The sequence below is a fragment of the Microtus ochrogaster genome, chromosome 10 (genome assembly GCF_000317375.1).
Source record: "Microtus ochrogaster isolate Prairie Vole_2 chromosome 10, MicOch1.0, whole genome shotgun sequence".
NCBI classification, from domain to species: domain Eukaryota; kingdom Metazoa; phylum Chordata; class Mammalia; order Rodentia; family Cricetidae; genus Microtus; species Microtus ochrogaster.
In genome coordinates, this window is record NC_022016.1 from 70,713,539 (window position 1) to 70,735,737 (window position 22,199).

At 40.9% G+C, this 22,199-nt stretch overlaps 1 protein-coding gene across 2 annotated transcripts in view; it reads left to right on the forward strand.

Moving 5' to 3' along the window:
- Positions 1-22,199, forward strand: part of Oma1 (OMA1 zinc metallopeptidase) — a 56,181-nt gene that overhangs the window by 12,412 nt on the left and 21,570 nt on the right. For both annotated transcript variants that reach the window (XM_005353488.3, XM_013348505.2), the window contains exons 4-7: positions 569-742; positions 839-946; positions 4,289-4,417; positions 6,851-6,925. In XM_005353488.3, coding sequence (XP_005353545.1) covers positions 569-742; positions 839-946; positions 4,289-4,417; positions 6,851-6,925 — 486 coding nt within the window. The remainder of the gene's footprint in view (positions 1-568; positions 743-838; positions 947-4,288; positions 4,418-6,850; positions 6,926-22,199) is intronic.

Here is a 22,199-nt window from a genome sequence, read left to right on the forward strand (position 1 = left end):
TCTCTCTCTCTCTCTCTCTCTCCTGACTGGGTTTCTTGTATCCCAGGCTGGCCTTGAACTTCCTCTGCAGCAGACAAAGGATGACCTTCTAACCATCCTGGTTCCACCTCTCCAGTGTTCAGAGTGCAAGGCTGTGTACACACTGGGTTTGTGCTGAGTGAGACTCGAGCTCAGGCTTTGCATATGCCATTAGAGTGCCCACTCTGCCAGCTGAGCTACATAGGAAGTTTTTCATGTGAATCCTTTAGTATTCTAGGCAGTTTTGTTTCCTGGAATTCTTAGCAAGGTAGAAATATCTAAGCATTTTACTTGCATATAGATTAATAGAAAAGAAGAATAAAATTTGAATTGAAATATGTTATATGAGAAAATCTTATAATTTATTCCTTTGTGAGACACTATACTGCTTTTACATGAATAATTTAAATTTCAGAAATGTGAGCATTTAATATATGTAAATTTCTGTACAATTCAAAATTAAAATACCCAACACTAGTCAAATGGAGCACTTTTCATGAAGCAGCATAAGCAAGAGCTCTTAAACAATACTTTTTGAAAAATCTTCTAGTGGATGGAAGAATTTAAAGACGCTATGCTGCCCGAGAGAGACCCCCGCTACCTGACTGTTAAAGAAGTGGTGTATCATCTGACTCAGTGCAATCAGGATGTCCCAGGGATCTCTGAGATCAACTGGGTGATTCATGTGGTTGATTCCCCAGATGTGAATGCCTTTGTCCTTCCTGTAAGTAAATGCTTTAAAATACATTTTTGTTTCTAGCTTTCGTGTCTCTAAGTTTTACTGTGGGCTGATTGCTTATGTTATTCTCTTTATGTGCAGAATGGGCAAGTGTTTGTTTTCACTGGGCTTTTGAACAGTGTAACCGATACTCACCAGCTCTCCTTCCTTCTGGGCCATGAGATTGCACATGCAGTCCTGGGGCACGCAGTAAGTACCCAAATGATGTGCAGCTGTTGAATGTTGCTTTGATATTATTAAGTTGTAACCTTTAAAGAACCCAATCTTTTTAGGATTTTTTTTCTTTTAATGATGTAATGTACTTGCCTTATTCTGTACCTGAAAAAAAGTGATTAGCCTATTTTGAGACTTTTACAGTCTTTACTGTGTGATACTGAATAATTAGTGTTTCTCTTAAATACTGTTTTTATCACCTGTCTCTTTTGCTAAAAAGTAATTAGTCTCAACCTCTAATTATTTCACATTTAAATTTAAACTTTCATAATTATTAACACACTTACATCTAGCCAGAAAACTAATTGTTGGAAAGTGATACTACTATTTAAGTGGTAAATCAGTTTTATTCTTACTCATTTTCAAAAGATGGCTTGGAATATTGTTGGAAAATGTCTAAATGATATGCAATATGACACGAATGTGGAGCAGTAATGACACCTTTCTGGAACAGTTTACTGAGCTTCATCTAATATGTTCTTTCTCACTCAGAGCTTTAATAACTTACGAGTATGTATCTATCATCCCTGGTTTATATGTTAAGAAACTAACATTTAAAAAGACTAATAGTGGTCACATAGATCTTTAATAACACACAAAACATATTTTTTGTACTCATTTTTGATTGCTATTTATTAAAAATGTGAATGGATCTTTTGCACATATAAGTAGAGATAAATATATTTTTATTTTCTAATGGAATATGCAGTTAATGTTTGTGAGAGGATTACAATAAGCTAAATCATAAGTGCAAATATTTTTAACTTCAAATGGAAATTATAATGGTTTTTAATCTTTCCCAAAGTCATTTAAAATTCTACCTATTCTTTAATGGAATAATTAGGTGAGCTGGGCCAAAGTTGCTCTTTTTTGAAGCATTTATGATTTCTTTTGAGCTACAGGAAAATATTTAAAAGAATAAATCTAAGCAATAGAAATAGTATCATTATAGTGTATTTCAACATCTCTCAAATAATGATGTCTTAATATATCAGTGATGCATTAATGAATGAGAAAGACACTTTCTCTTGGGTTAGTTTGGCAAAGTGTAAGTTTAAATTTGATTTTTCCACTTCTCTTCCTGTGTCTTCCATCTGTCTGTTGTGTGTATGTGTGTGATCTATTTGTCCCATTGCCTGTATCTGTGTGTGTATATTTGAATCTGTGCCTGTGTCTCTGATTATGTCTGTCTGTGACACTGAACTTTGGTCTGTGTTTATTGGACAACACAGAGAATTTGGTAATCTTTAAGCAGAAATCTTTAATGGTTTTACAAGGGAGAAATGACTTTACTGACCCCATCTGACCCAGAATAGCGCCCAGTAGTATACGCAGGTGCTGCCAACTTGTATCTACATGCTGTTTAAGGTTACTTTCAAGATGTGGCTGTTGTAACTTTAAAAGATGGTACCATTCAGCTGATGTGGCATCCAGTTAGTGCCTGTCAGTGTGGGGTTACCACCACCAGTACAAGATGGCAGTCAGATGAAACAGAAGAGGCAGGGAACAGCCATGATGGAAAAAAAGTTACTGTTTCTTTGACAAAGGTCTCTTATTAACACAACATTTTCTCTTTTGGATCTTAGTTTTGATTAAACCTGGCTTTTATGCTGTTTTCTTTTTTCTATAAATATGCAGTTTAAAAAATGTTCCTATTTTTTAAGACTAAAAACAGTTATACTCTCTTTAATACTCTATAACAGGGGTGTTCTCTTTATAAACATTGTCATGTTGACTTCAGTCTTTCATAGTAGAATTCAATAACTGTTTTACAGCTAGCGACTGATGTGTGATAGTTGTTTTGTGAGGAGAGATTATATTGTGAAGGTCATAGTCTGATTTTAGTTTTTAGCCATGTTGTGTCCATTCAGGGAGTGACTGGTAGAAAGTCAGACTGGTAGTGAGTTAACACACACTAGTGACTAGTGAATAAGCCCATGTATTTAACTTTTACTAGACATTACTGGGCAGAACACACTTTTTATACAAGCCTTTTCTGCTTACTGCTGTGAGTATGTCCAACACTCAGCACCCATTTCTCAGTGATAAATACCAAACTTTCACTACAGAAAATTTGTATAAATGTGTTATTTTCTTTCATGTATTAGGTCATACACACCAAAATACCTTTAATTAAATTTGTGATCTCTTTCTGAATTTTCTTGTTTTAAGTGTATTATCTATTTTATATATATATATATATATATAGGCTTTATGTAACAATATAAATCTGATAAACACTTTTATTTGATGTGTAGAGTATAGTGTCTATGTTAGAAACCAAGATAGCATCAGCCTGTGATTTTTGGTCTTTTACTAATAGCTATGTGAATTGGAGCAATCACAAAATATCCATTTCCAGTCCATTATCTATAAAATGGGGTTTATCATACCAGAGGAATCATTGTGCTGGTTAATGTAAGAAACTAGTTTATTAATTTATTTAATTAATTAATTTGTTACTGTCTCTGATGATGAATAATTAGCTCAGCAAAAGCAGTACAATGTTAAAGGCATAAGTGACTCACAGGTGTATAAGCAAAGAAAAGGGGGCATGCCAGGAGACAGCATGGATATGAAGGGAGAAATTCTTGACAAGTAAAAACACTTGGCTGCAGCCTGATGGCATGAGTTAGATCCCAGGTCCCATGTATGAAAGGAAGAGAACTGACCCTACAACTTGTCCTCTGACCTTCTTGTTACACGCAGAAGTTTCTGTTCTTTCTCATCCTACAGCAGAGTCGTTCAGTTCCAAAGAAACACACAGAGACTTATATTAATATATAAACTGTTTGGCATATTAGCTCAGGCTTATTATTAATGAGCTCTTACAACTTAAATTAACCAATAGTTCTTATCTATGTTTTGCCATGTGGCTTGGTACCTTTTATCAATAAGGCCTCCTCATCTTGCTTCCTCTGTGTCTGGGTGTCCACTGCAGACCGAGCCTTTTCCCTTCCCAGAATTCACCTCACCCTTACTTCCTGCCTGGGTACTGGTCTATCAGTGTTTTATTAAAACCAATACAAGTGACAAATCTTTACAGTGTACAAAGCATTATATCAGAGCACCTTGTCTATTGTACTATGGCATGCCCATGCCCTACACACACACACACACACACACACACACACACACAAATAAAAACTAAATATAATAAAATAATTTTAAAAAATAAGATCTTTGTTCATGTTGGCCAGTTGAACACACATAATTATTTAGTATGATTAAGTGATGGCTAGGAAGTATAAATGTGTACTGTTTCCATTTACTAAATACTAATTTATTAAGTGGTTTTCATTGTTTTATTATTCTCAGGCAGAAAAGGCTAGCTTGGTTCACTTACTGGATTTCCTTGGTATGATTTTTCTCACAATGATTTGGGCTGTCTGTCCACGAGACAGCTTGGCACTTCTGGGCCAATGGATACAATCGAAGCTGCAGGAGGTAAGTCAAAGATGACCTCTGGTGAGCATGCAACAGTACCCATGGAAAGCAGTGTCTCTCAGAGCTGTGTTAAAGTCTGTCCTGGAGTCAGATATGGAATTTTAGTGTCTGATTTTCATTTTTAGGTGTTGTTCCTGTGTAGCATTTAATTAAGGAATTCTACATCTGTTCAGTGATATATAAGGATTGATTAAAAGAGCTACCATGGATTTTTTTTTCATAGATGTTGATATCATAGAGACAAAACCTAGTCACTGGCCCTTCCCTTATCTCTGTGACAGTGGCATCCTTCCTCCAGAGAGCTCTTTCAAGAAGCCTGAAGTTTTAATGATCATGGGGCTGGCTGTGGTTTCATATCATTCTCCATCGCTGCTTATGCAGTTAAACAAACACTTCCTAGAATACATGGCTGGGGCAGTTTTAGGTGCTTTAGTGCTGATAATAATAATCTCGTGACTAAGCCCTTCATTGTTCAGAGTGCTGCGTTACTGAGAATCAGTCTTGTCATCCTCACAGCTATGCTAACCACATTGAAACAGTGGTTCTCAAATTGAAGAAGAAAGAGCAGTTAGGTTCAGATGATGGCATATCATGTTTGGAACTTTCTTCTGTCAGTGACCTGCTGGGCTGTCAATGAAGCCCTGCCTCTTAGGTGTAATTTTTCAACTTAATAGTTAACCTGAGAACAGGGATGCCTTTGGTATGGATCCTTTTCTTCCAAATTGAGGCCTCTCAATGACTCTGTTGTCAGTGGATGTTTTTCTCTGCAGTGCCTCTCGCACCGTGCTTTGGAAGCATAAAGGAACACTGGCAGTGATGCACTGCAGAGCGGGAAATCCCACGTTTCTGGCCACTCGCCTATTTACCGTGGTGATGGGATGGTACACTAGGGCTCTGTTAGCTCTGAACTACTGATGTTTGGTCTGGATTTTTATTGCTGTGGGGCCTGTCCTGCTATTGTGGGTTTTCTAGCATATACAGCCTATTCAATAGGCAGCCATGGTTCTTGCTTTCCACAGTGTCTTGATGGCTCAGATGGTTAAAGAGCCTTGTTATTCTTGGAGAGGATCTGGGTTCAGTTGGCTTCCAGAACTCATGGTGGCTCACAACCATCTGTAATCAGGGGATTAGATGCCCTCTTGGCCTCCATATGCACCAGGCTTATGCATGGTGTATGTACATGCAGGCCAAACACTTATACATAAAATAAAATGAATATAAAAATAATAATTTAAAAAATGCCGCTGAAAGTCAGCATGGTGGCATGCTCCTATCATTCCAGCTACTGTGAGGAGCTAAGGCAGGAGGATTGCTTGAGTTCACATATTCACATACTTAGGTAACAACATCATGACCTTGTTAACTCCAAACATTTACAGTGTCCCCAAGAGTCAATAAACAAACAAACAAACAAACAAACAAATCACACTTGAGAGCCACTGCTTTCAATGATTTTGTGTAGTATCTGGCACAAAGTAAGAACTCTGTTAATAGGGATGATTGATTTTATTATTGGTCCATGTAATCGTCTGTCAAATCGAGGAGCAGGTTATTGTTACTAGCTCCATTTTGCATATTGCTCTATGAGTTCTTCTGTTGAAGCAGTTGCTCCATTGGGTTGGTACACTCAGTGGTGCACACTTAGTTTGTGCACTGAGCTGACCCCTGCCTTGCAGTTCTCCAGCTTAAAACCTGTAGCTGAGAGGGAAGTAAGTCCTGGGCCACACTCACATACTGTGAGCAGAGGCCAGGTTGCTTGTATCTGTTACAAGCATGTTGCTGTGTTTGAATAGTTGCTTCCTGGATTAATAGCTCCTTTGTCAAAAGTCCTGCTTCTTGATCCAGTTCCTACAAAGTTTTAGTGCTTACTGCAAATTAGAATTTAATTGGAAAACATTCTCATAAATACAAGTAATTAGGAAAATTAAAGTTACGGTAACTGTTCATGTTTTTTTTAAAAAAAATTAAATCAGAAGAAAGTTTTATTTTCCTAACAAATCAATATTTAGAAAAGGAAATGAAGATAATTAATCACAGAAGGGGCTCTCCTCTGTGGTTAATTTTCCCTCTGATGTTTTTGGCTAGTGTTATTGGCTCTCATATACCTGTATTTTTTTTAGATCTATGAGATTTATGTTCCTTGGCCCTAGTTAAGTCTGTCCCACTCCTCAGCAGCAGAGATTTCACGTGGGGAGTGAAACAAGCTGATGGCAGCAGAGGCTGTCCAAGCAGGCGCATCCCTAGCTCCCTTATTTCCCTGCTTAACGCAGGAGTCGGATGGAAGAAACAGTGACCTCATTTACATTTTCAGTCTTAGAGGACAGACATTTCATACTAGATTTTCTGTGAAATTAACTTAACATTCGCTTTTTTAATTCCTTTGATCATGAAATAAATCCACTTAATGAAGTTTTTTTCTGTCCTCCTTCTCAGTATGTGTTTGATAGACCGTACAGTAGAACACTGGAGGCCGAAGCCGACAAGATTGGACTGCAGCTCGCTGCAAAGGTAAAGCGATCAATAGCTGAAAGCAGTGTCCCTCGCGCAGCTGACCAATGTGTGCTGTCTCGACGTGTGGCACAAGCACGGGACAAACATTAAGTCATGCACCGTGTTAACCCTTTGTAGTACTCATCTTTGTATTATTATAACAAAATTTTACAGACAGCTCAAGTATAATAAAAGGTTTGCTGAGCCCACAGTCAAGAAGTTTCAGGGGCGTGTTAAATGCCCATGTTGGCTCAGTTCTGGTGAGCGCAGAAGATGGTGTCACATTATGGCAGGATCATGTGCAGAAGCAAGTCGGTTACATCTAGAACCAGAGAAGAGAAAAAGAGATGACAATCAAGATGGCACAGTCCCTTCTCAAGGGCACATCCTCAATGTCATAAGCGGTCTGTTATTTGGCTCCCCTTTGAAGGGTTTGTCACCTTCCTGGAGCAATTCATTGGGGAAATGCTTTTAGTCACAATGGACCCTTGGGGGTGACTTAGCCCTCATCCCCACCATAGTACTTTCCATAAATTTTGTAATACTTGAACATTGTATCTCTTAAAGGAATGAATGAGTAACTGAAAATATTCAACTCTCTTCTCCATATGTGACTGTAATTGGCAGGATGTATTAAAAGTTTTAGTTTTTATTAGAAAGCATTTTTTTGCATGCATGAAATTTTTGGTTATAGACACAAAGTATGCAAATTAAAACTTCAAAAACATATGAATGTATAATACCTTAGGCCCTTATTGCTATGTGTGTCTTCTGGAAGGCCAGTGCTGCCTCTGTTCTACACCCCTTGTCGCTGTGACCTAAGGGGGGGATTGAGAAAATAAGACTGTGTGAGCATCTACTACTGAGCTGTGTCATGGAGAATAAGCGGGGTCAGTGTAGCAGCTGGCTCTCTGCAAGCTCCAGGGGTGGCTCTTGGTCCTCACAGGTTTGTGCTAGTTCTCTGTTGGGCAGGAGCCTTCACCAATAATTACTATTTTAATCACCTGTGGTAGCTGAGTTATCATTGTTAGCAGAACATTTTTAAATGAATATAAACTATGCAGTTTATGTATTAAATTACAATGTTATTTGGCCCTTTGTTGAGTTTCCAGTAGTTATTAATTATTAAAAGTCGCTATTATTTAACTTGTGATTGTGAATCTTAATGGATTTGGCTCTGAAAATGATACTACATATTTACAAAAGTAAAAATGTCTCTTGGCACGTTAAGTAAGAAGGATCAGGCTCTGTGCGGTAAGAGGTTATTGAGTAAGGCCCAAAGCCCGTGTATGGGCTCCTAATCTGAGTGCGCTGGCCTCACAAGGTTCCTTATGTGCGTTTTGTGCTCTGGTTGAGAAGCTTTAGTTTCCCTTAGTAAATTGATTCTGAGTTCAGAGGAACCTTATTATATTAGCTCTTTTCTGTCTGTCACAAGAAGAAGTGGTCAAGGTAGTTCCATTTTCTCCATGGACAGCTAACATCCTCAGCCCCAGTTATTGAAAGGTAGATCTGGGGGCATGCCGATATAACTCCTGCAATTGTAGTACCTTAGAGGTGGAGGCAGGAGGAGCAGAAGTACAAGGCTAGCCTGAGCTACATGACACTCCTCCTGGAAAGGCTGGACAGACAAAAACTGTTATTTTTTTAATTTTTTAATTAATTTATTTATTAAAGATTTCTGTCTCTTTCTTGCCACTGTCTCCCATTTCCCTCCCCCTCCCCCAATCAACTCCCCCTCCCTCATCAGCCCAAAGAGCAATCAGGGTTTCCTGCCCTGTGGGAAGTCCAAGGACCACCCACCTCCATCCAGGTCTAGTAAGGTGAGCATCCAAATTGCCTAGGCTCCCACAAGGCCCTTAATGTCTGTGCTGCAAAAGTATATATATGCTCTACTATGTTCATAGCAACATTGTTTGTAATAGCCAGAACCTGGAAACAGCCTAAAAACTGTTATTTTTGTCATAAGAGGTAATTGCCTTTTTGGAGATTTGCTCCCTTGTGACTCGTCATTCATCCCTGGCACATAGTCCCTTTAGGGGTTCTGCAGTGTGGACTTGATGTTCTTGGATCTTTGCATGCTTGTATACATTTTATAATGATATCATTAAATTATATGTCCATAAAAACTTGTCTGTATGCCAGGGTGTTGGGGACTGTCTGTTTGCAAGGGTGTTAGGGACTGTATATATGCCAGGGTGTTGGGGACTGTCTGTTTTCAGGGGTGTTAGGGACTGTCTGTTTTCAGGGGGGTGTTAGGGACTGTCTGTATGCCAGGGTGTTGGGGACTGTCTGTTTGCAAGGGTGTTAGGGACTGTATATATGCCAGGGTGTTGGGGACTGTCTGTTTTCAGGAGTGTTAGGGACTATCTGTTTTCAGGGGTGTTAGGGACTGTGTATGCCAGGGTATTGGGGACTGTCTGTTTGCAAAGGTGTTGGGGACTGTCTGTATGCAAGACTATGTGTTTACCTGTCAGGTGTTGACAGGCTGTTTATTTTTTGTTTAGTTTGAAAACACATTATTGTTTTCTTTGTGATTTCTTTTTAGCTCATGGATTATTTAGGTGATTATTGCATAGTTTTTGGATCTTTTGTGCTTTCTGGTTGCCATGTGTTTTTGACTTCCAGTTCAAATTCTGAGTGGAGAGCAAACTGAGTGAGAAGCATCTTTGGAGCCATCTTATTTTCGTCTCAGTGGGGTGTCCTTTCAGAGCTTCTGCCCGTGCACACGGTGTTCTGTGGATGATTATTTGGTCAAGCTGGTTGACCTGGTTGTTTCAGCTCTTTTATTGTAGAGATTATTACTATTAAGCTGTTTTATTATTTATCATTGTTCACCTTTTTCTTCCCCTTTCTAGTTATTTACAGAGCTTTGTAGTTTTTTTTTTTTATGATTATAGAGTTTTCTTTATCTCTTTTTAGTTCTGGCAACTGTTTCTTTGCATAGCTTATAATGAGCTTTCTTCCTGGTAGAATGACGCTTATAGGGCTGGGTGGGTGGCTCAGTGGTTAATAAAGCTTGCTACTCTGAGTCCAGTCCACTCCTAGCACCATGCCAGGTGGCTCACAGGCACCTGTGACTTAAGTTTTAGGGAATCAGTTACCCCTTTCTGGCATCTGTGAGCATCTGCACTCATGTGTACACACCCCTATAAAAAATAATGCTTTAAAGCCTATTTTTGAAGAAAATTACCCTTTTTCCTTTCTTTTCCTTTCCTTTTTTCTTTTTGTTTTTCTTTTCTTTTCTTTTGATACAGGGTTTCTCTGTGTAACAGCCTTGGTTGCCCAGGAACTTATTTTTGTAGTCCAGGTTGGCCTTGAACTTGGAGATCCACCTGCCTCTGCCTCCTGAGCGCTGGGATTAAAGGCCACCATGCTCAGAGGTTTCTGTTTCCTGCTTACCTTGGTGTAGAACATGTTTCATGTGTGTCTTTATCATTCCTGTGTCTTCCTTTATGAATTGTCTGGTCAGATGTTTTGCCTGGTCTTAAACTGTGTTGTTGGCCTTCCTGAATTTGTATGCTTTTCAGTGACTTGCCAGAATCAAATCCTTTCTTAGCTATATGTATTGCAAGGATTTTTTTTTTATCATTCTGTGGCATCTTTTAATTTTTAATGGGTTTATTTTGAAGAACAAAGTTTAATGTTTTTGTGAAGTCTAAGTTTTTTTACTTTGGGTTTAATTGTTCTAATTTCCTAAGATGGAAGCTTGATTATTATTTGTAGATTTTCATGTTCTTAAATTAACACAGGCAGTTAAAGCTAAAATTTCTGCTTCTCATTATTTGAATTTGAAACATTTAGATACGTGTTTTCATCGTTATTAAGTACAAATGTTTCCTAATATCCTTTGTAATTTTCTTCTTTTATATACAGATTGTTTTAATTCATTCAATGTCTAGATATTTGGAGTTTGTCTAAATGTTTTTATCATTTTTTATTTCTAATTTACTTCCTTACAAGTCTGAGAGCACACTCTGTAGAATCTTAATCTTTGGCTGGCTGTTTTGATGTCAACCTGATACAAGCTAGAGTCAGCTGGGAAGAGGGAACTTCAGTTGAGAAAATTCCCCCCAAAAATTGGCTTGTAGGGAAGTGTATTCTCTAGTGATGTGGGAGGGCCCAGTTTACTGCAGCAGGCATTGCTGCCCGCGGTAGTGGTCCTGGCTGCTGTTAGAGTGCATATGAAGTAAGCCCCAAAGAGCAAGGGCTAAGCACTAGCCTTCCTCCATAGCCTCTGCATCAGGTCCTGTCTTGAGTGCTCACCCAGCTTTCTTTGGTAATGGATGTGACCTGAGAATATAAGCTGGGATAAACCCTTCCTCCCTGAGTCGCTTTGGTCTTGGTGTTTGCACAATAGAAACCTAGCTATAGATGCTTGGTTTTGGGAAGCCCTTGACCTGTCTTGCTGACTGCTCTATAGTAACTGAGCGGCTTTCCACAAGCAAGTGTTAGGTTGAGTTGGTTCGCTGTATCATCCACATTAATATTCTAACCTCCATTAGAGAGATGTTTTAGCTATGAATGTTGACTTGTCTGGTAGTTTTAGCTTCATGCAATTTGAAGTCTGTTTAAGACACATACATATTTGGGATTCTTTTCTACTTTTGAATTGTTTGATCATTTTGAAGTAAATCCATTTACTTATTTAGTCATTCAGTTTTTTAATTGTTTGTTTATTTGTTTGATTCAGTGCATCACTCTGTAGCCCTGGTTGGTCCAGAACTCACAGAGAATTCCCCTGTATCCCAAATACTAGTATTAAAGGCACACATCACCATACCTGGATTCTTTTTCTTTTCTTTTTCTTTTTTATTTCTTCAATTTTTTTGTCTCTACTAATTTCTTTTTTTAAATTTGGAACCACTTTCTGAATGTATTATTAATCACTTAGTTATCTTATTTATTTCTTTGACCTTGGCCTTTGTCGTGAGTTAGATAAGCCTTTTAGATTTGCTTAAACATTATTGACCCTGGTTATTTTTAGTTTTGTCACTTTTCTGTTTGTGTTACTACAACTCTGGGGCCCTTAGTGGTCACCAGAAGACAAAGAGAAAATTGGGGTCCCCTCTTGTTTTTCCAAGTTGCATTAATAGGAGAATTTAAGGATGAACTCAGTGGAAGCTAAGGACAGTTCTGTAAGAGTTTAAAACAAACCAAATACAAACCAGCTCAGGCCTCACTGGGCACAGAGGCCAGCCCCGGGAGAGACAGGCAGCTCAGGCCTCGCTGGGCACAGAGGCCAGCCCCGGGAGAGACAGGCAGCTCAGGCCTCGCGGGGCACAGAGGCCAGCCCCGGGAGAGACAGGCAGCTCAGGCCTCGCTGGGCACAGAGGCCAGCCCCGGGAGAGACAGGCAGCTCAGTGGTGGGGAGGGTGCCTCTGAGAAAGAATGAGAGAGCCCAAATGTGGGGGAAGCCCAAAGGGTTAGGAAAAGTGTACTTAGAAGAAAAGATAGAAGAAAAGAAATTCTCTTTTCTGAATAGTTTGGGAAAGTGGGCGGACTTGCGCAGAGTGTTGGGGCCTGGCCAGCCACTGCATGAGGGTGAGGAGCCTGAGATCAAGAGTTCAATTTCTCCTTAAAATACTATTATTCTGCTCTTCTCTTTAGCACAGTGAGCTGACCAGCTTAGGGGTGATCCCTTGACTGAGCTGGGCCAACATGAATGAGGAACTTTTGTCTTAGTATTTTTAGTATCGCAGGGGGTAGATTGTTTTTCAAGTACTCTTGACTGAAGTTACAGTCCGATTCTAGCAATCTATGTGCTGGCTGTTTTCAACAGTTTTCCTTCAGGCATTGCTTTCAACACCTCACTGCTTTCATGACCTTAAGTCTGGCCACTGCATCTTATGCACACACGTATTGTTCTGAGTCAGGGGCACAAATAGTTTGCAAAGGAGAACTAGGAAACGTGGAAAAATCAAAACCAGGTTTTCAACTTAGCTTTAGTCCAAAACATAGTAAGATCTTAAAGATCAGAAGATCCTGAACAGGTTTCTCAGAAAAATAATTCCCATACCAGGGTCTGTTTAAAAAGTAGATTTCTCATTTGCCTGATTTTCTGTTTTTCTCCTCTTCATGCTAGAAGCCAGTGAAGGGAATTGACTGGAGTTGAGGTGGAGTGTGTCAGTCCGTCTGTTCTCTGGCTGTAAGCTTTCTCCCTTCCGTCTGTGAATCAGGGAGGCTGTTGCTCCAGAAGCAGTCGGCACCTTCAGGAATGGTTAGGTCCTAGTTCTTCTATAGGTTTTCAGTGTTAAATTCTTTCCTGGCTTGTGTTTGATTTATAGTTTCCTATAATCATTAAATAATAGCTACCTGTAACCAAGGCTGCAAAGTTGTCATCTCTTGTAGGATGTGTGGCCACCAGCTCCTTTGCCCATTCCTGCAAGCAGGCGTGCTTTGGAGGAGTATTGTTGTGGGACACAAGATTTTAAATCTGTGGTTCTTGCTCTCAGCAAGCTGATGATGACCTCTGACACTTTCTAACTTAACTGTTCCCTTTGAGAGGCTGTCCCGTTGTCTTTTCTCTTGTTTTAAACTTTCTTTATTCATGGTTGCTAAACTTGCATTTTTGTCTTTGCTTTTCTGTTGATTGATGTGCAGCAACTTAGTCTGTGTTTTCTTTGTGTTTACCGTGCTCACGTGACTGTTGTTGGATTCTCACTGATTACACTTTATCATAAAGCATTTCTTCCATTCTTCTTCTCTTCTGGGACTGGGAACATACGTAACTGTTTGAGAGTGTCATGTTCCTCTTTCGTTGCTTCTTGTCTTTACAGTTTCTGTGCTTGTCAGCATGGATGTGTTCTGTTGTAGTTCACTAATTCTCATCTGTACCATTCTGCATTGAACTCAGTGCCTTCGTCCAGAAGAGCACTGCTGTCTAGGATAGACCCCGAGGAATGGCCTGTGTTCTGCCATCTAAAGGCCCCTTTAGACCTTTCCGGAACACTGGCCCTAGGCTTTATCTTCCGTTCTCACAGCACTAAGTCTCTACTTGGTTTGGGGCCTACATTTTCTTTAATAAGTTTTCTTTAGGAATGTTCAGATGTTTTGGTGAATCAGTGCTTGGCTCCATGTCTCTGTTGTCTGCTTTTAACCCCAGTCTTTACCTTTATGAGTTACAGACAAACAGTGTGCAGTTATCTCTTAGTTATCTCACTGCTACTTTCTCATAAGCTTCAATAGCAGGTGTTTGGGTAGTGTGCACGGAGGATGCTCGGATGTCCATCATTGCCAGGTTTCTAACCAGCAACGACAAAGGACAAAATTACGCCCCATCATTGGACCAGTCTCTAGGTCTCTAGATTTAATGTTCATCGTTTCCCCTCCCCAACAAACACCTTTGCTCTGTTTTTACTGTCTCTCTTGTCCTTATGTGCAAAAGATATTCTTGACTAATGCTAGACTTTACAGATCTGGCTGCCTTGATGAGTCTAAAGTTTGGGTTTTCTACCCCTATAACAGCCAAACGCTTCCTATGTTACCTCTTCCTTTTGGATTCCTGCCAGATTCTGTCATGCTTTTAGCCTGCTGCGTGAGAGTTAGACTAGCTTTGGTGAGTTTCCTCCTTTCAGGATTTTGGTGTCTGTCTTGGCCAGCCTGGTGACTCTTTCATCCACTGACCCAGTCTTCTTTGTATTCTCTGGTTGTTTTTGTCAGGGACACTGGTTTGTTAGGAATATCTCTACGCTACCAGAAGAGAAAGCGCCTTACTTTAAATGGCACTGAATGTTCCGTAATAATAAGTTGAGTTATTTGCCATTAATTAGCATCTGGATAGTTTTTAGGAATTGGTAATATTGTGAATAATTTTGGAAAAGATATTCTATTCATATACCCTTAAACTCCAGAAGTTTTCCCCCCCTCCCTCCTTCCCCCCTCCCTCCCCCTTTCCTTCCTTCCCTTTTTTCTTTCTCCCCTCCTCCCCTTCCTTCTCTCTGAATTCATATTCCATCCCCGCTTTCCGTCTCCCCCGTCCCCCCCCTCTCACACTCATTCTCCTCCCCCCTCTTGTGCTAGGGCTCAAACTCAGAGCTTCACCCCCCAGGCAGTTTCTACACCTGAGCTGTACTCCAGCACCATTCCGTAAGCTTTTATTATTTCTTTAGGGTAAGTAAGTGTAGCTTAGGTCACTATGATATATATTCTGTATTCAAAAATGCTAATGCCAGATTTCAGTAACCTGTGAGAATACCTTTTATTCTTGATATTCACAATGATGTGTTCAACCATGTTAAGTTTTGTCAGTTTGGAGGGAAAAAAAATAGTATCTTTTAATTTTTTTTTTAAACTAGGATCTCTCCTTGTATCCCTTGCTGTTCTCTGACTCACTGTATAGACCAGGATGGCCTAGAACTGAAAGAGACCCACCTGCCTCTGTCTCCAGAGTGCTGGGATCAAAGGCGTGCATCACACACAGCCTCTCATTGGTTTTTGAAATTTCCTTTTCTAGACTCCCGGAAAAGCTGAACATACTCTCTCAGTTTTATTGGCTCCTTAATATTCTCTACTGCAGAGTGCCTTCATTGTGCTTATTGGTTAGATGTTTAAAACGTCTATTTTAGGATCGCACGTGGAGTTTCTGAGTAGCTATAGATGAAGAAGCTCTGAGGCAGTGTTTGAGAGCTTAGTGCCGGGCTGTCCAGGCAGATCAGGACAGCAGCTGCCACAGTACAACTCTGTGATGGGGCACTTGGTAAGTCCTCTCCTCTGAGAGCAGACAAATCAGTAAAGAGATGATGAAGCCTCTTCAATTACAACATGGCAAACCATTTTGGAAAAGTATATTTGGACAGGTGAGAGCATGGTTGCATCTTCTGAAGCACACTAAATGTGTTGTGCAGCGTGAGACTTCCAGTGCAGTAATTTGGTCTGTTTATGTCAAGCACAAAGAAATGTTGCCATAGATGTTAAATTTGTTTTTGTTATGAAACACTCAGCATGAAAAATGCCATCTCTAAAGTACAAGTATTTATTTCCTGTCAGAAAGAGAAGCAGTATGAAGGCTTTGAATATAGTATTTATGCTGCCTTTATTCTGTGAAAGCATCCTTTTAGATAAGAACACCTCTAGTTCCGGTTACTGCCTGCTCTCCCAGTACTGTGCGGTGCTGGAGGTGTGGAGCCTGCCTGACCCACTGCACAGCAGCTCCATCAAGTGCTTACTGCTGTGATCGTTGTCTCCTTTTTTGCAGGGGAAGGAGCTGAAGCCCACACAGGCTCTGTTAGCTTCTTTTTCAAAGGTACAGCAGTAAAAGTGATTCAGACTGGAATGGGACAGAGATTTATTTATTGATTTTTCTTGCTCATCATGGAGACACTTATTCTGTTATGAGCCACAGGAATCACTTTCCTTATTGGTGAGGCCAGCTACTTGGCAGGAAGCCATATATATGGGAGATGTTGTTGTTGTTGGCTTTTAGCTTATGGTTTAAGGAGAGACAATCATGGTGGATACAGCCCAGCATGGAGGTAAGAACATGAGGCAGCTGATCATACTCTGTCCCCAGTCAGGAAGCAGAGAGTGGACAGGAAGTGAGACCAGGCTGTACATCCTCAACGGCCACACCAAATAACCTGCTTCTTCAAGTGAGGCAAGAATCAAATTCTAAACCCTTTTTAGTACTGGTGGTGTGGAGGAATCACCTGCCGAGGACACTGAGTCCCAACAGTAGCGTGGCTGCTGAGCTAGATCACCCATGTTTGAGACTCCGTCTTTCCGGTTAGCTGTGTGATCTGAACATGTTATGTTTACTTTTCTGCAGCAGTTTTCCCCACCTGGGTGATGGACTTGGACATTTCTTATTCAGTCAATACAGTTCAAGTTCCCCAGGCACCAGTTTTCTGCCTGTGCATGCCCCATTTCCTGTTTCCTCCAGCCCACAAGGATCTTACGCCTGTGTATTCGATACTGAATGCTGGAGTTTTGCCCACTCTCTCCCAGTTTTCTCCTTTCCCTGTCAGATGTTCTACCTTGTGTTCAGTATTGTTCTAAATGCCTGCAGCCTGTCGTCATCCTTCCTCATTTAAGATTTAAATCTGATCTTTCACCAAGTCCTGGCAATTCCATCTATAAAGTATGTCTCAGTATGTTCCTGTTTCCACTGCTAGCATTCTTTACTGGATTGAACTTCTGCAGAAACTTCATTATAGCGTCCACTGACTACATTCATCCTCCCCTCCATTCCACTGGCTGCCCAGCTACACATAACAGAGCAGGTCTGGTGAGCCAGTGCTGGTCTCTAGATTTCTGCTCAGTACCTGGCTCACAGACCTCTAATTCTGATGGATCCTTTTTTCTTTTGACGTTACACTAGTCTGATCCAGAGCCAGGTGGTAGCCCTCCTCTATAACATGATTTTCATTTATTAACTGAACATGTATTTGCTGCATGCCTGCTATCTGCCAGGTGATAGGAAGTCAGAATGTTTGTAGGAGACAGATATGATCAATTAATAATTTTAACAAGCTTAGAGCATCATGGTAGAGACATTCAGGCAGGTTCATCCCATGGAAGAGGCCACAGAATGGTAGAACTTGTATCCAGGTTTAAATGACAGCCCAGGAAGGGGACTGAGAAAGAAGCATCTAGAGCAGAGCTCCCGGAGACAGTTATCCTGGTGTGGTGCTGGGGGAGTCTTGGGGGATTTGCTATGAAAACAGTGTGCTCAAAGGTAAGGAAAACAATGCCCGTTCTGGGGATTGAAATCTCCCTGTGGCTAAAATACAGACAGTTTAGGAGGATCCACAACAAGATGGGGAGGAGAAGGTGGGCAGTGACTTCGTGGTCTTAAGGACTTTAAACCCTGAGCTCAGTGGCGGGGACTTTGGGTATCACAGAGATCTTGGAACTCTGATTTCTTGCATTTGACCCTAGGCAGGTTACTTAACTCTGTTTTCTCTCTGAAAAGAGGCTAGTGATGCTCCTACTAAAAGTCTTAGTCTGGGTGTCTGCTTGGTTTCTATTTGTGGTCTATACCCTGTGCCCTGGGCCCTGTACCCTGTACCTTGTACTCTGTACCCTGTACCTTGTACTCTGTACCCCTGCCCTGTGCCTGACACTTTGTACCCTGTACCCTATTTTGGACATTTATAGACCAGGTGCCTTTTTGTTTGTTTGTTTGTTTTTGTTTTTTGAGACAGGATTTCTCTGTAGCTTTGGAGCCTGTCCTAGAACTCACTCTTGTAGACCAAACTGACCTCGAACTCACAGAGATCCTCCTGCCTCTGCCTCCCGAGTGCTGCACCCCCACTGCCTGGCTAGATCAGGTGCTTTTATGTATGTGTGTGAGCAGCTGAGCAAACTCCCCAGCCCTGCGCTGTAATTCCCATCACATTGCCAAATTATGCTTAGATTTCTTTATAATTATGATTATAGCTTAGCTTCCTTCGTCACACATTAAAAGAGATCAAAGGTGTTGACCCAGGGACAGACACTCCCACATTGCATGGTTGGCCTGGCTGCTGTAAGTTGCCATTACCTTTCTGTCAGGGACTTGAGAGTGTGGTCAAGGGGAACTCTTTCTGGAGGTGAATTTGTTGCTTCTGTGTTGTCCCATTGGATTTGTGAGCATTCAGGATCAAGGCCCAAACCCAGCATAGGAAATTCACTTAAATGAAATTATATTTGAGAGACTTTCAAACAAGAATCTATCTTTCCTAAAGATTCTTTCTGCTTCTTCTATACTATTGACTGTGAAGAAGTTAATTTTACATGCTTATGTTTTTATAGTTTAAAGTTTCATTTTGGAGAGCTTTGAGTTATTATTAAAATTATTAGAATGGTCAATTTAGAATTAGTGGTTGACTTGTAGTCTGCTGTAAACTGAGATGGAATAAATGGTTCAAATCAGCTGGACAAAAGACTGTTTGATTTTGTTGATGTATTTATTCATTTGTCTTTGTAAGGAAATTTTGACACTTTACAGTCATTTAGAAATGACTTATTTTTTAATTTCACAAGCAACCAAACCATCTATATTCATTTTTGAGTATCTGTACTGAAATCTAAAAAAAGAAAGCTAATTTTCTTTTAATGCTTCTAAACTGGGGGCAGGCTCCTTGGAGGGCATTATGTATGATTGCTTTTGATTATTACAGAGCCAGGGGATGTGTGGATGTGTTATTTCGTTTAGTGGGTGGGGACTAAGGATAATAAATACACTGGTGTGGTTTGAGAGCCCTCGCTGGGAGGGATTGTTCAGCCCCAGAGCTGCTAAGGACCCTTCTGGAAGCTCTGTTGCTTTCTATGGATGATCCGGAATAGCTATGTTCATAGCACCATCTAGCGAGAGAAGTGGGTAACAGCAGAATCCTCTATCAGAAAATAAGAACCCAAACTTAAAACTTCATGTAAATATAAAAACATACGCTTTTGGACCTGGGAGGAAAACTGGAGCTAATTTAACTCAACTTCTCCTTTTACAGGTAGGGAGACTAGAGTCCAAAGTGCTGACGTGATTTCCCTAGTAGCATATTTGGTTAGTAACAAGACTCCCGGCCCTTGTCCAGGTTAGTACTGAGTCTTCCCACAGTGAACTGTCTTTGTGTTGTGCTTGGATGACTGTGTGGGCTCTTAGGTTAGCCATTTAAGAATGAATAAGCATCAAATGAAAAAGTTCTATTTCATAGATGTGCTATAAAGTAACTTCCACAACACATCCATTATGCCCAAATCTTATTTTGAACCCATTCCCCACAGAGAATATTAATTTGATTTGTAGTTGTTATGATCTGCATTGTGTTGGGTACTGAGCTACACGAGACAAGAAAGAAATGTGTGTAAAATTCATTGAAAACTTTGCCAGCTTTGCTGATTGATGAACTAACACAATGGTAATCAAAAAATGCAGAACACTTGGGCAAGGACTTTAAAGTTATTGAACCACAAAATAACAAGAGCCCATTTCTCCCATTTTGGCATACACAAGTGTTTTTGATAAATGAATTTTTTTCATTGACAAATTCTGAGAATGATTTAGCTATAAGTATCTTATCCACACTCAGTTGGGAAAGAGCAGTTTGAAATTATTGATTGGAAAAACAGTGTGTTGGGAACCAGCGACTTAGAGAACGCGAGGGAGTGTGACAGGAGATGTCCTGAGCACGGGACACTTGAGCCCATGCATGCAGACAAGGGAACTGGCTCCCTGTAGATGCTGAGGACAGCACAGGTGACAGTGTTGACAGCGGGCCTCAGTCATAGTTCCTGTGTGCTGGGTCCTATCCTGAGCAGGTGTGTGAGTTGTTCTTCATTCAGCCTGTGAGGGGCAGGTCCTGGCATTTGCCTGGTTTTACAGATGACACTGGAAAGTGGAGAGGTCAGACACTGTGGCACATCTCTCCCTAAGGGTGGGTTTTTCCCACTCCAGGAGGAGGTGCGTTCATGTGGGATGTGGGGCTTCTTTCTTCTAGGCTGCTGGGAATAGCATTGCCTCTGAAACATGGCCGTTGTTATGTGTTTTGTTCCCTTCAAATATGATAACATTCATACTGTATTCTCCTAGTTTGTAGTAAGAGCTGCGGGCCTGCTTTTCGTCCCACAGCCCGGCTCCCACACGGCTAGTTTTACACCAGAAATAACAACACACAAATTGTATTCATTTAAACACTGCTTGGCCCATTAGCTCTAGCCCTTACTGGCTAATTCTGATATCCTGATCAACCCATCTCTAATAAACTGTGTAGCACCGATCTTACTGGGAAAGATTCAGCATGTCTGACCTGGCGGCTTGCTTCATTGCGTGCGTCTGCCCAGGAGAGGGGAGCATAACGTCTCTGAGCTCACTTCCTCTTCCTCCCAGCATTCTGTTCTGTGCTCCACCCACCTATGTTCTAACCAATTAAATGGGCCAAGGCAGTTTCTTTATTAGCCAATGACCTTCCTCCATCACTAGTTCTTGTCCCCTCTGTAGCAATTCTTTCTAATACTGTCTCATGCCCGACACATGTCTGCGCAATACAGAGGGGATGCCAGGACATCTGGTTTAGATAAACAGTGCTACTGGCCTTCAAAACAGACTCTGAACTTCTAACATCAGGCTTTCCCTTCTTGGGGTGATGGCTGGCAGGAGTCGGAGAGAATCACAAAGTCCAGAGCCCTTTTCAGTTTGTACTTGCTGGGAACATTTTACTCATAGGTGGGATAGGGCTTGGTCTTTCTTTGGTGTTGTGTTTGCTTTGGGAAATGTTCAGGTTGTAAGGGCGGTACTATGTGCCTTATGGATATCACATCCTGCTGAATTTATTATAAAATAGAATAAATTCCTTGTCCATGTCTCTTACTGCGTCTTCACACATGTTATTGCTTTAATCTGGACTTGACTAGAGCCTTCTTTGTTTATGATTCACAGTACCATCTCTTAGGACCGCCATAGTGTCGTGTAATCACCACAAGCTCCTGCTCCTCCTCAGGGAAAGGAGGACAGAAGCAATGTGTTCTGGGTTCTGAATGGGCTGCTTTTCATCCTGATGATCTGCAGCATTAAGTTTTAGAGGTGAATCTGGTGGCCTTGGAGACTGAATTGTTGGTTTGGGGTGCTGACTGGCTCTTGACTGCTGGAGTTCAGATTGTGGCTCAGTCCCTTGCTCTCCCCATCTGCTCCGTAGATTGATGTGAAATAGCGTCACTCACTGTGTCAGGTCGTTATGAGCAGTAAAGGAGTTAACACAGTGCTTACAGTTCACAATGAAGTAAGGAGATGGGGTCTCAACCCCTTTCTCACTGGTTATAAGCCCTACGGTCTCAACATTACCCAGTCCTGCAGCATTCTAGGACGCATTTCCCATCAACATCTGTCCCTTATGTTCCCTGGGACTCTGATCACCGCTGGCTATTTGAAGAAGGAAAGGTGGTTTAGAAAGAGCTTTATCTTTTCTTCATGTGCACCCACAATCTTGGTAACCACACGCTCTTTTATTAGATAGTGTTTTAAAAAAAGATTTTATGCCAAACATGATGGTGGACTTGGAGGAAGAGTCAGGCAGATCTCTGTAAGTCCTAGGCCACTCTGCTTTAGGATCAGGGTCCAGGAAAGCCAGGTGATACATAGAGAGATCCTGTCTTTTTTTAAAGGAGATTTTTTAAAATTATATTTTATGTATTTGAGTTTTGCCTGTATGTGTCTATGTATCCTGTCTGTGCTATGTCCACATAGTCCAGAAGAGAGCTTTGGATCCCCTGGAACTGGAATTGCCTACAGTTGTGAGCTACTTTTAGGGTGCTGGGACTCTAATCTGGATCCTCTGGAAGAGCAACAAGTGCTCTTAACCACTGAGCCATCTTTAGCTCATTA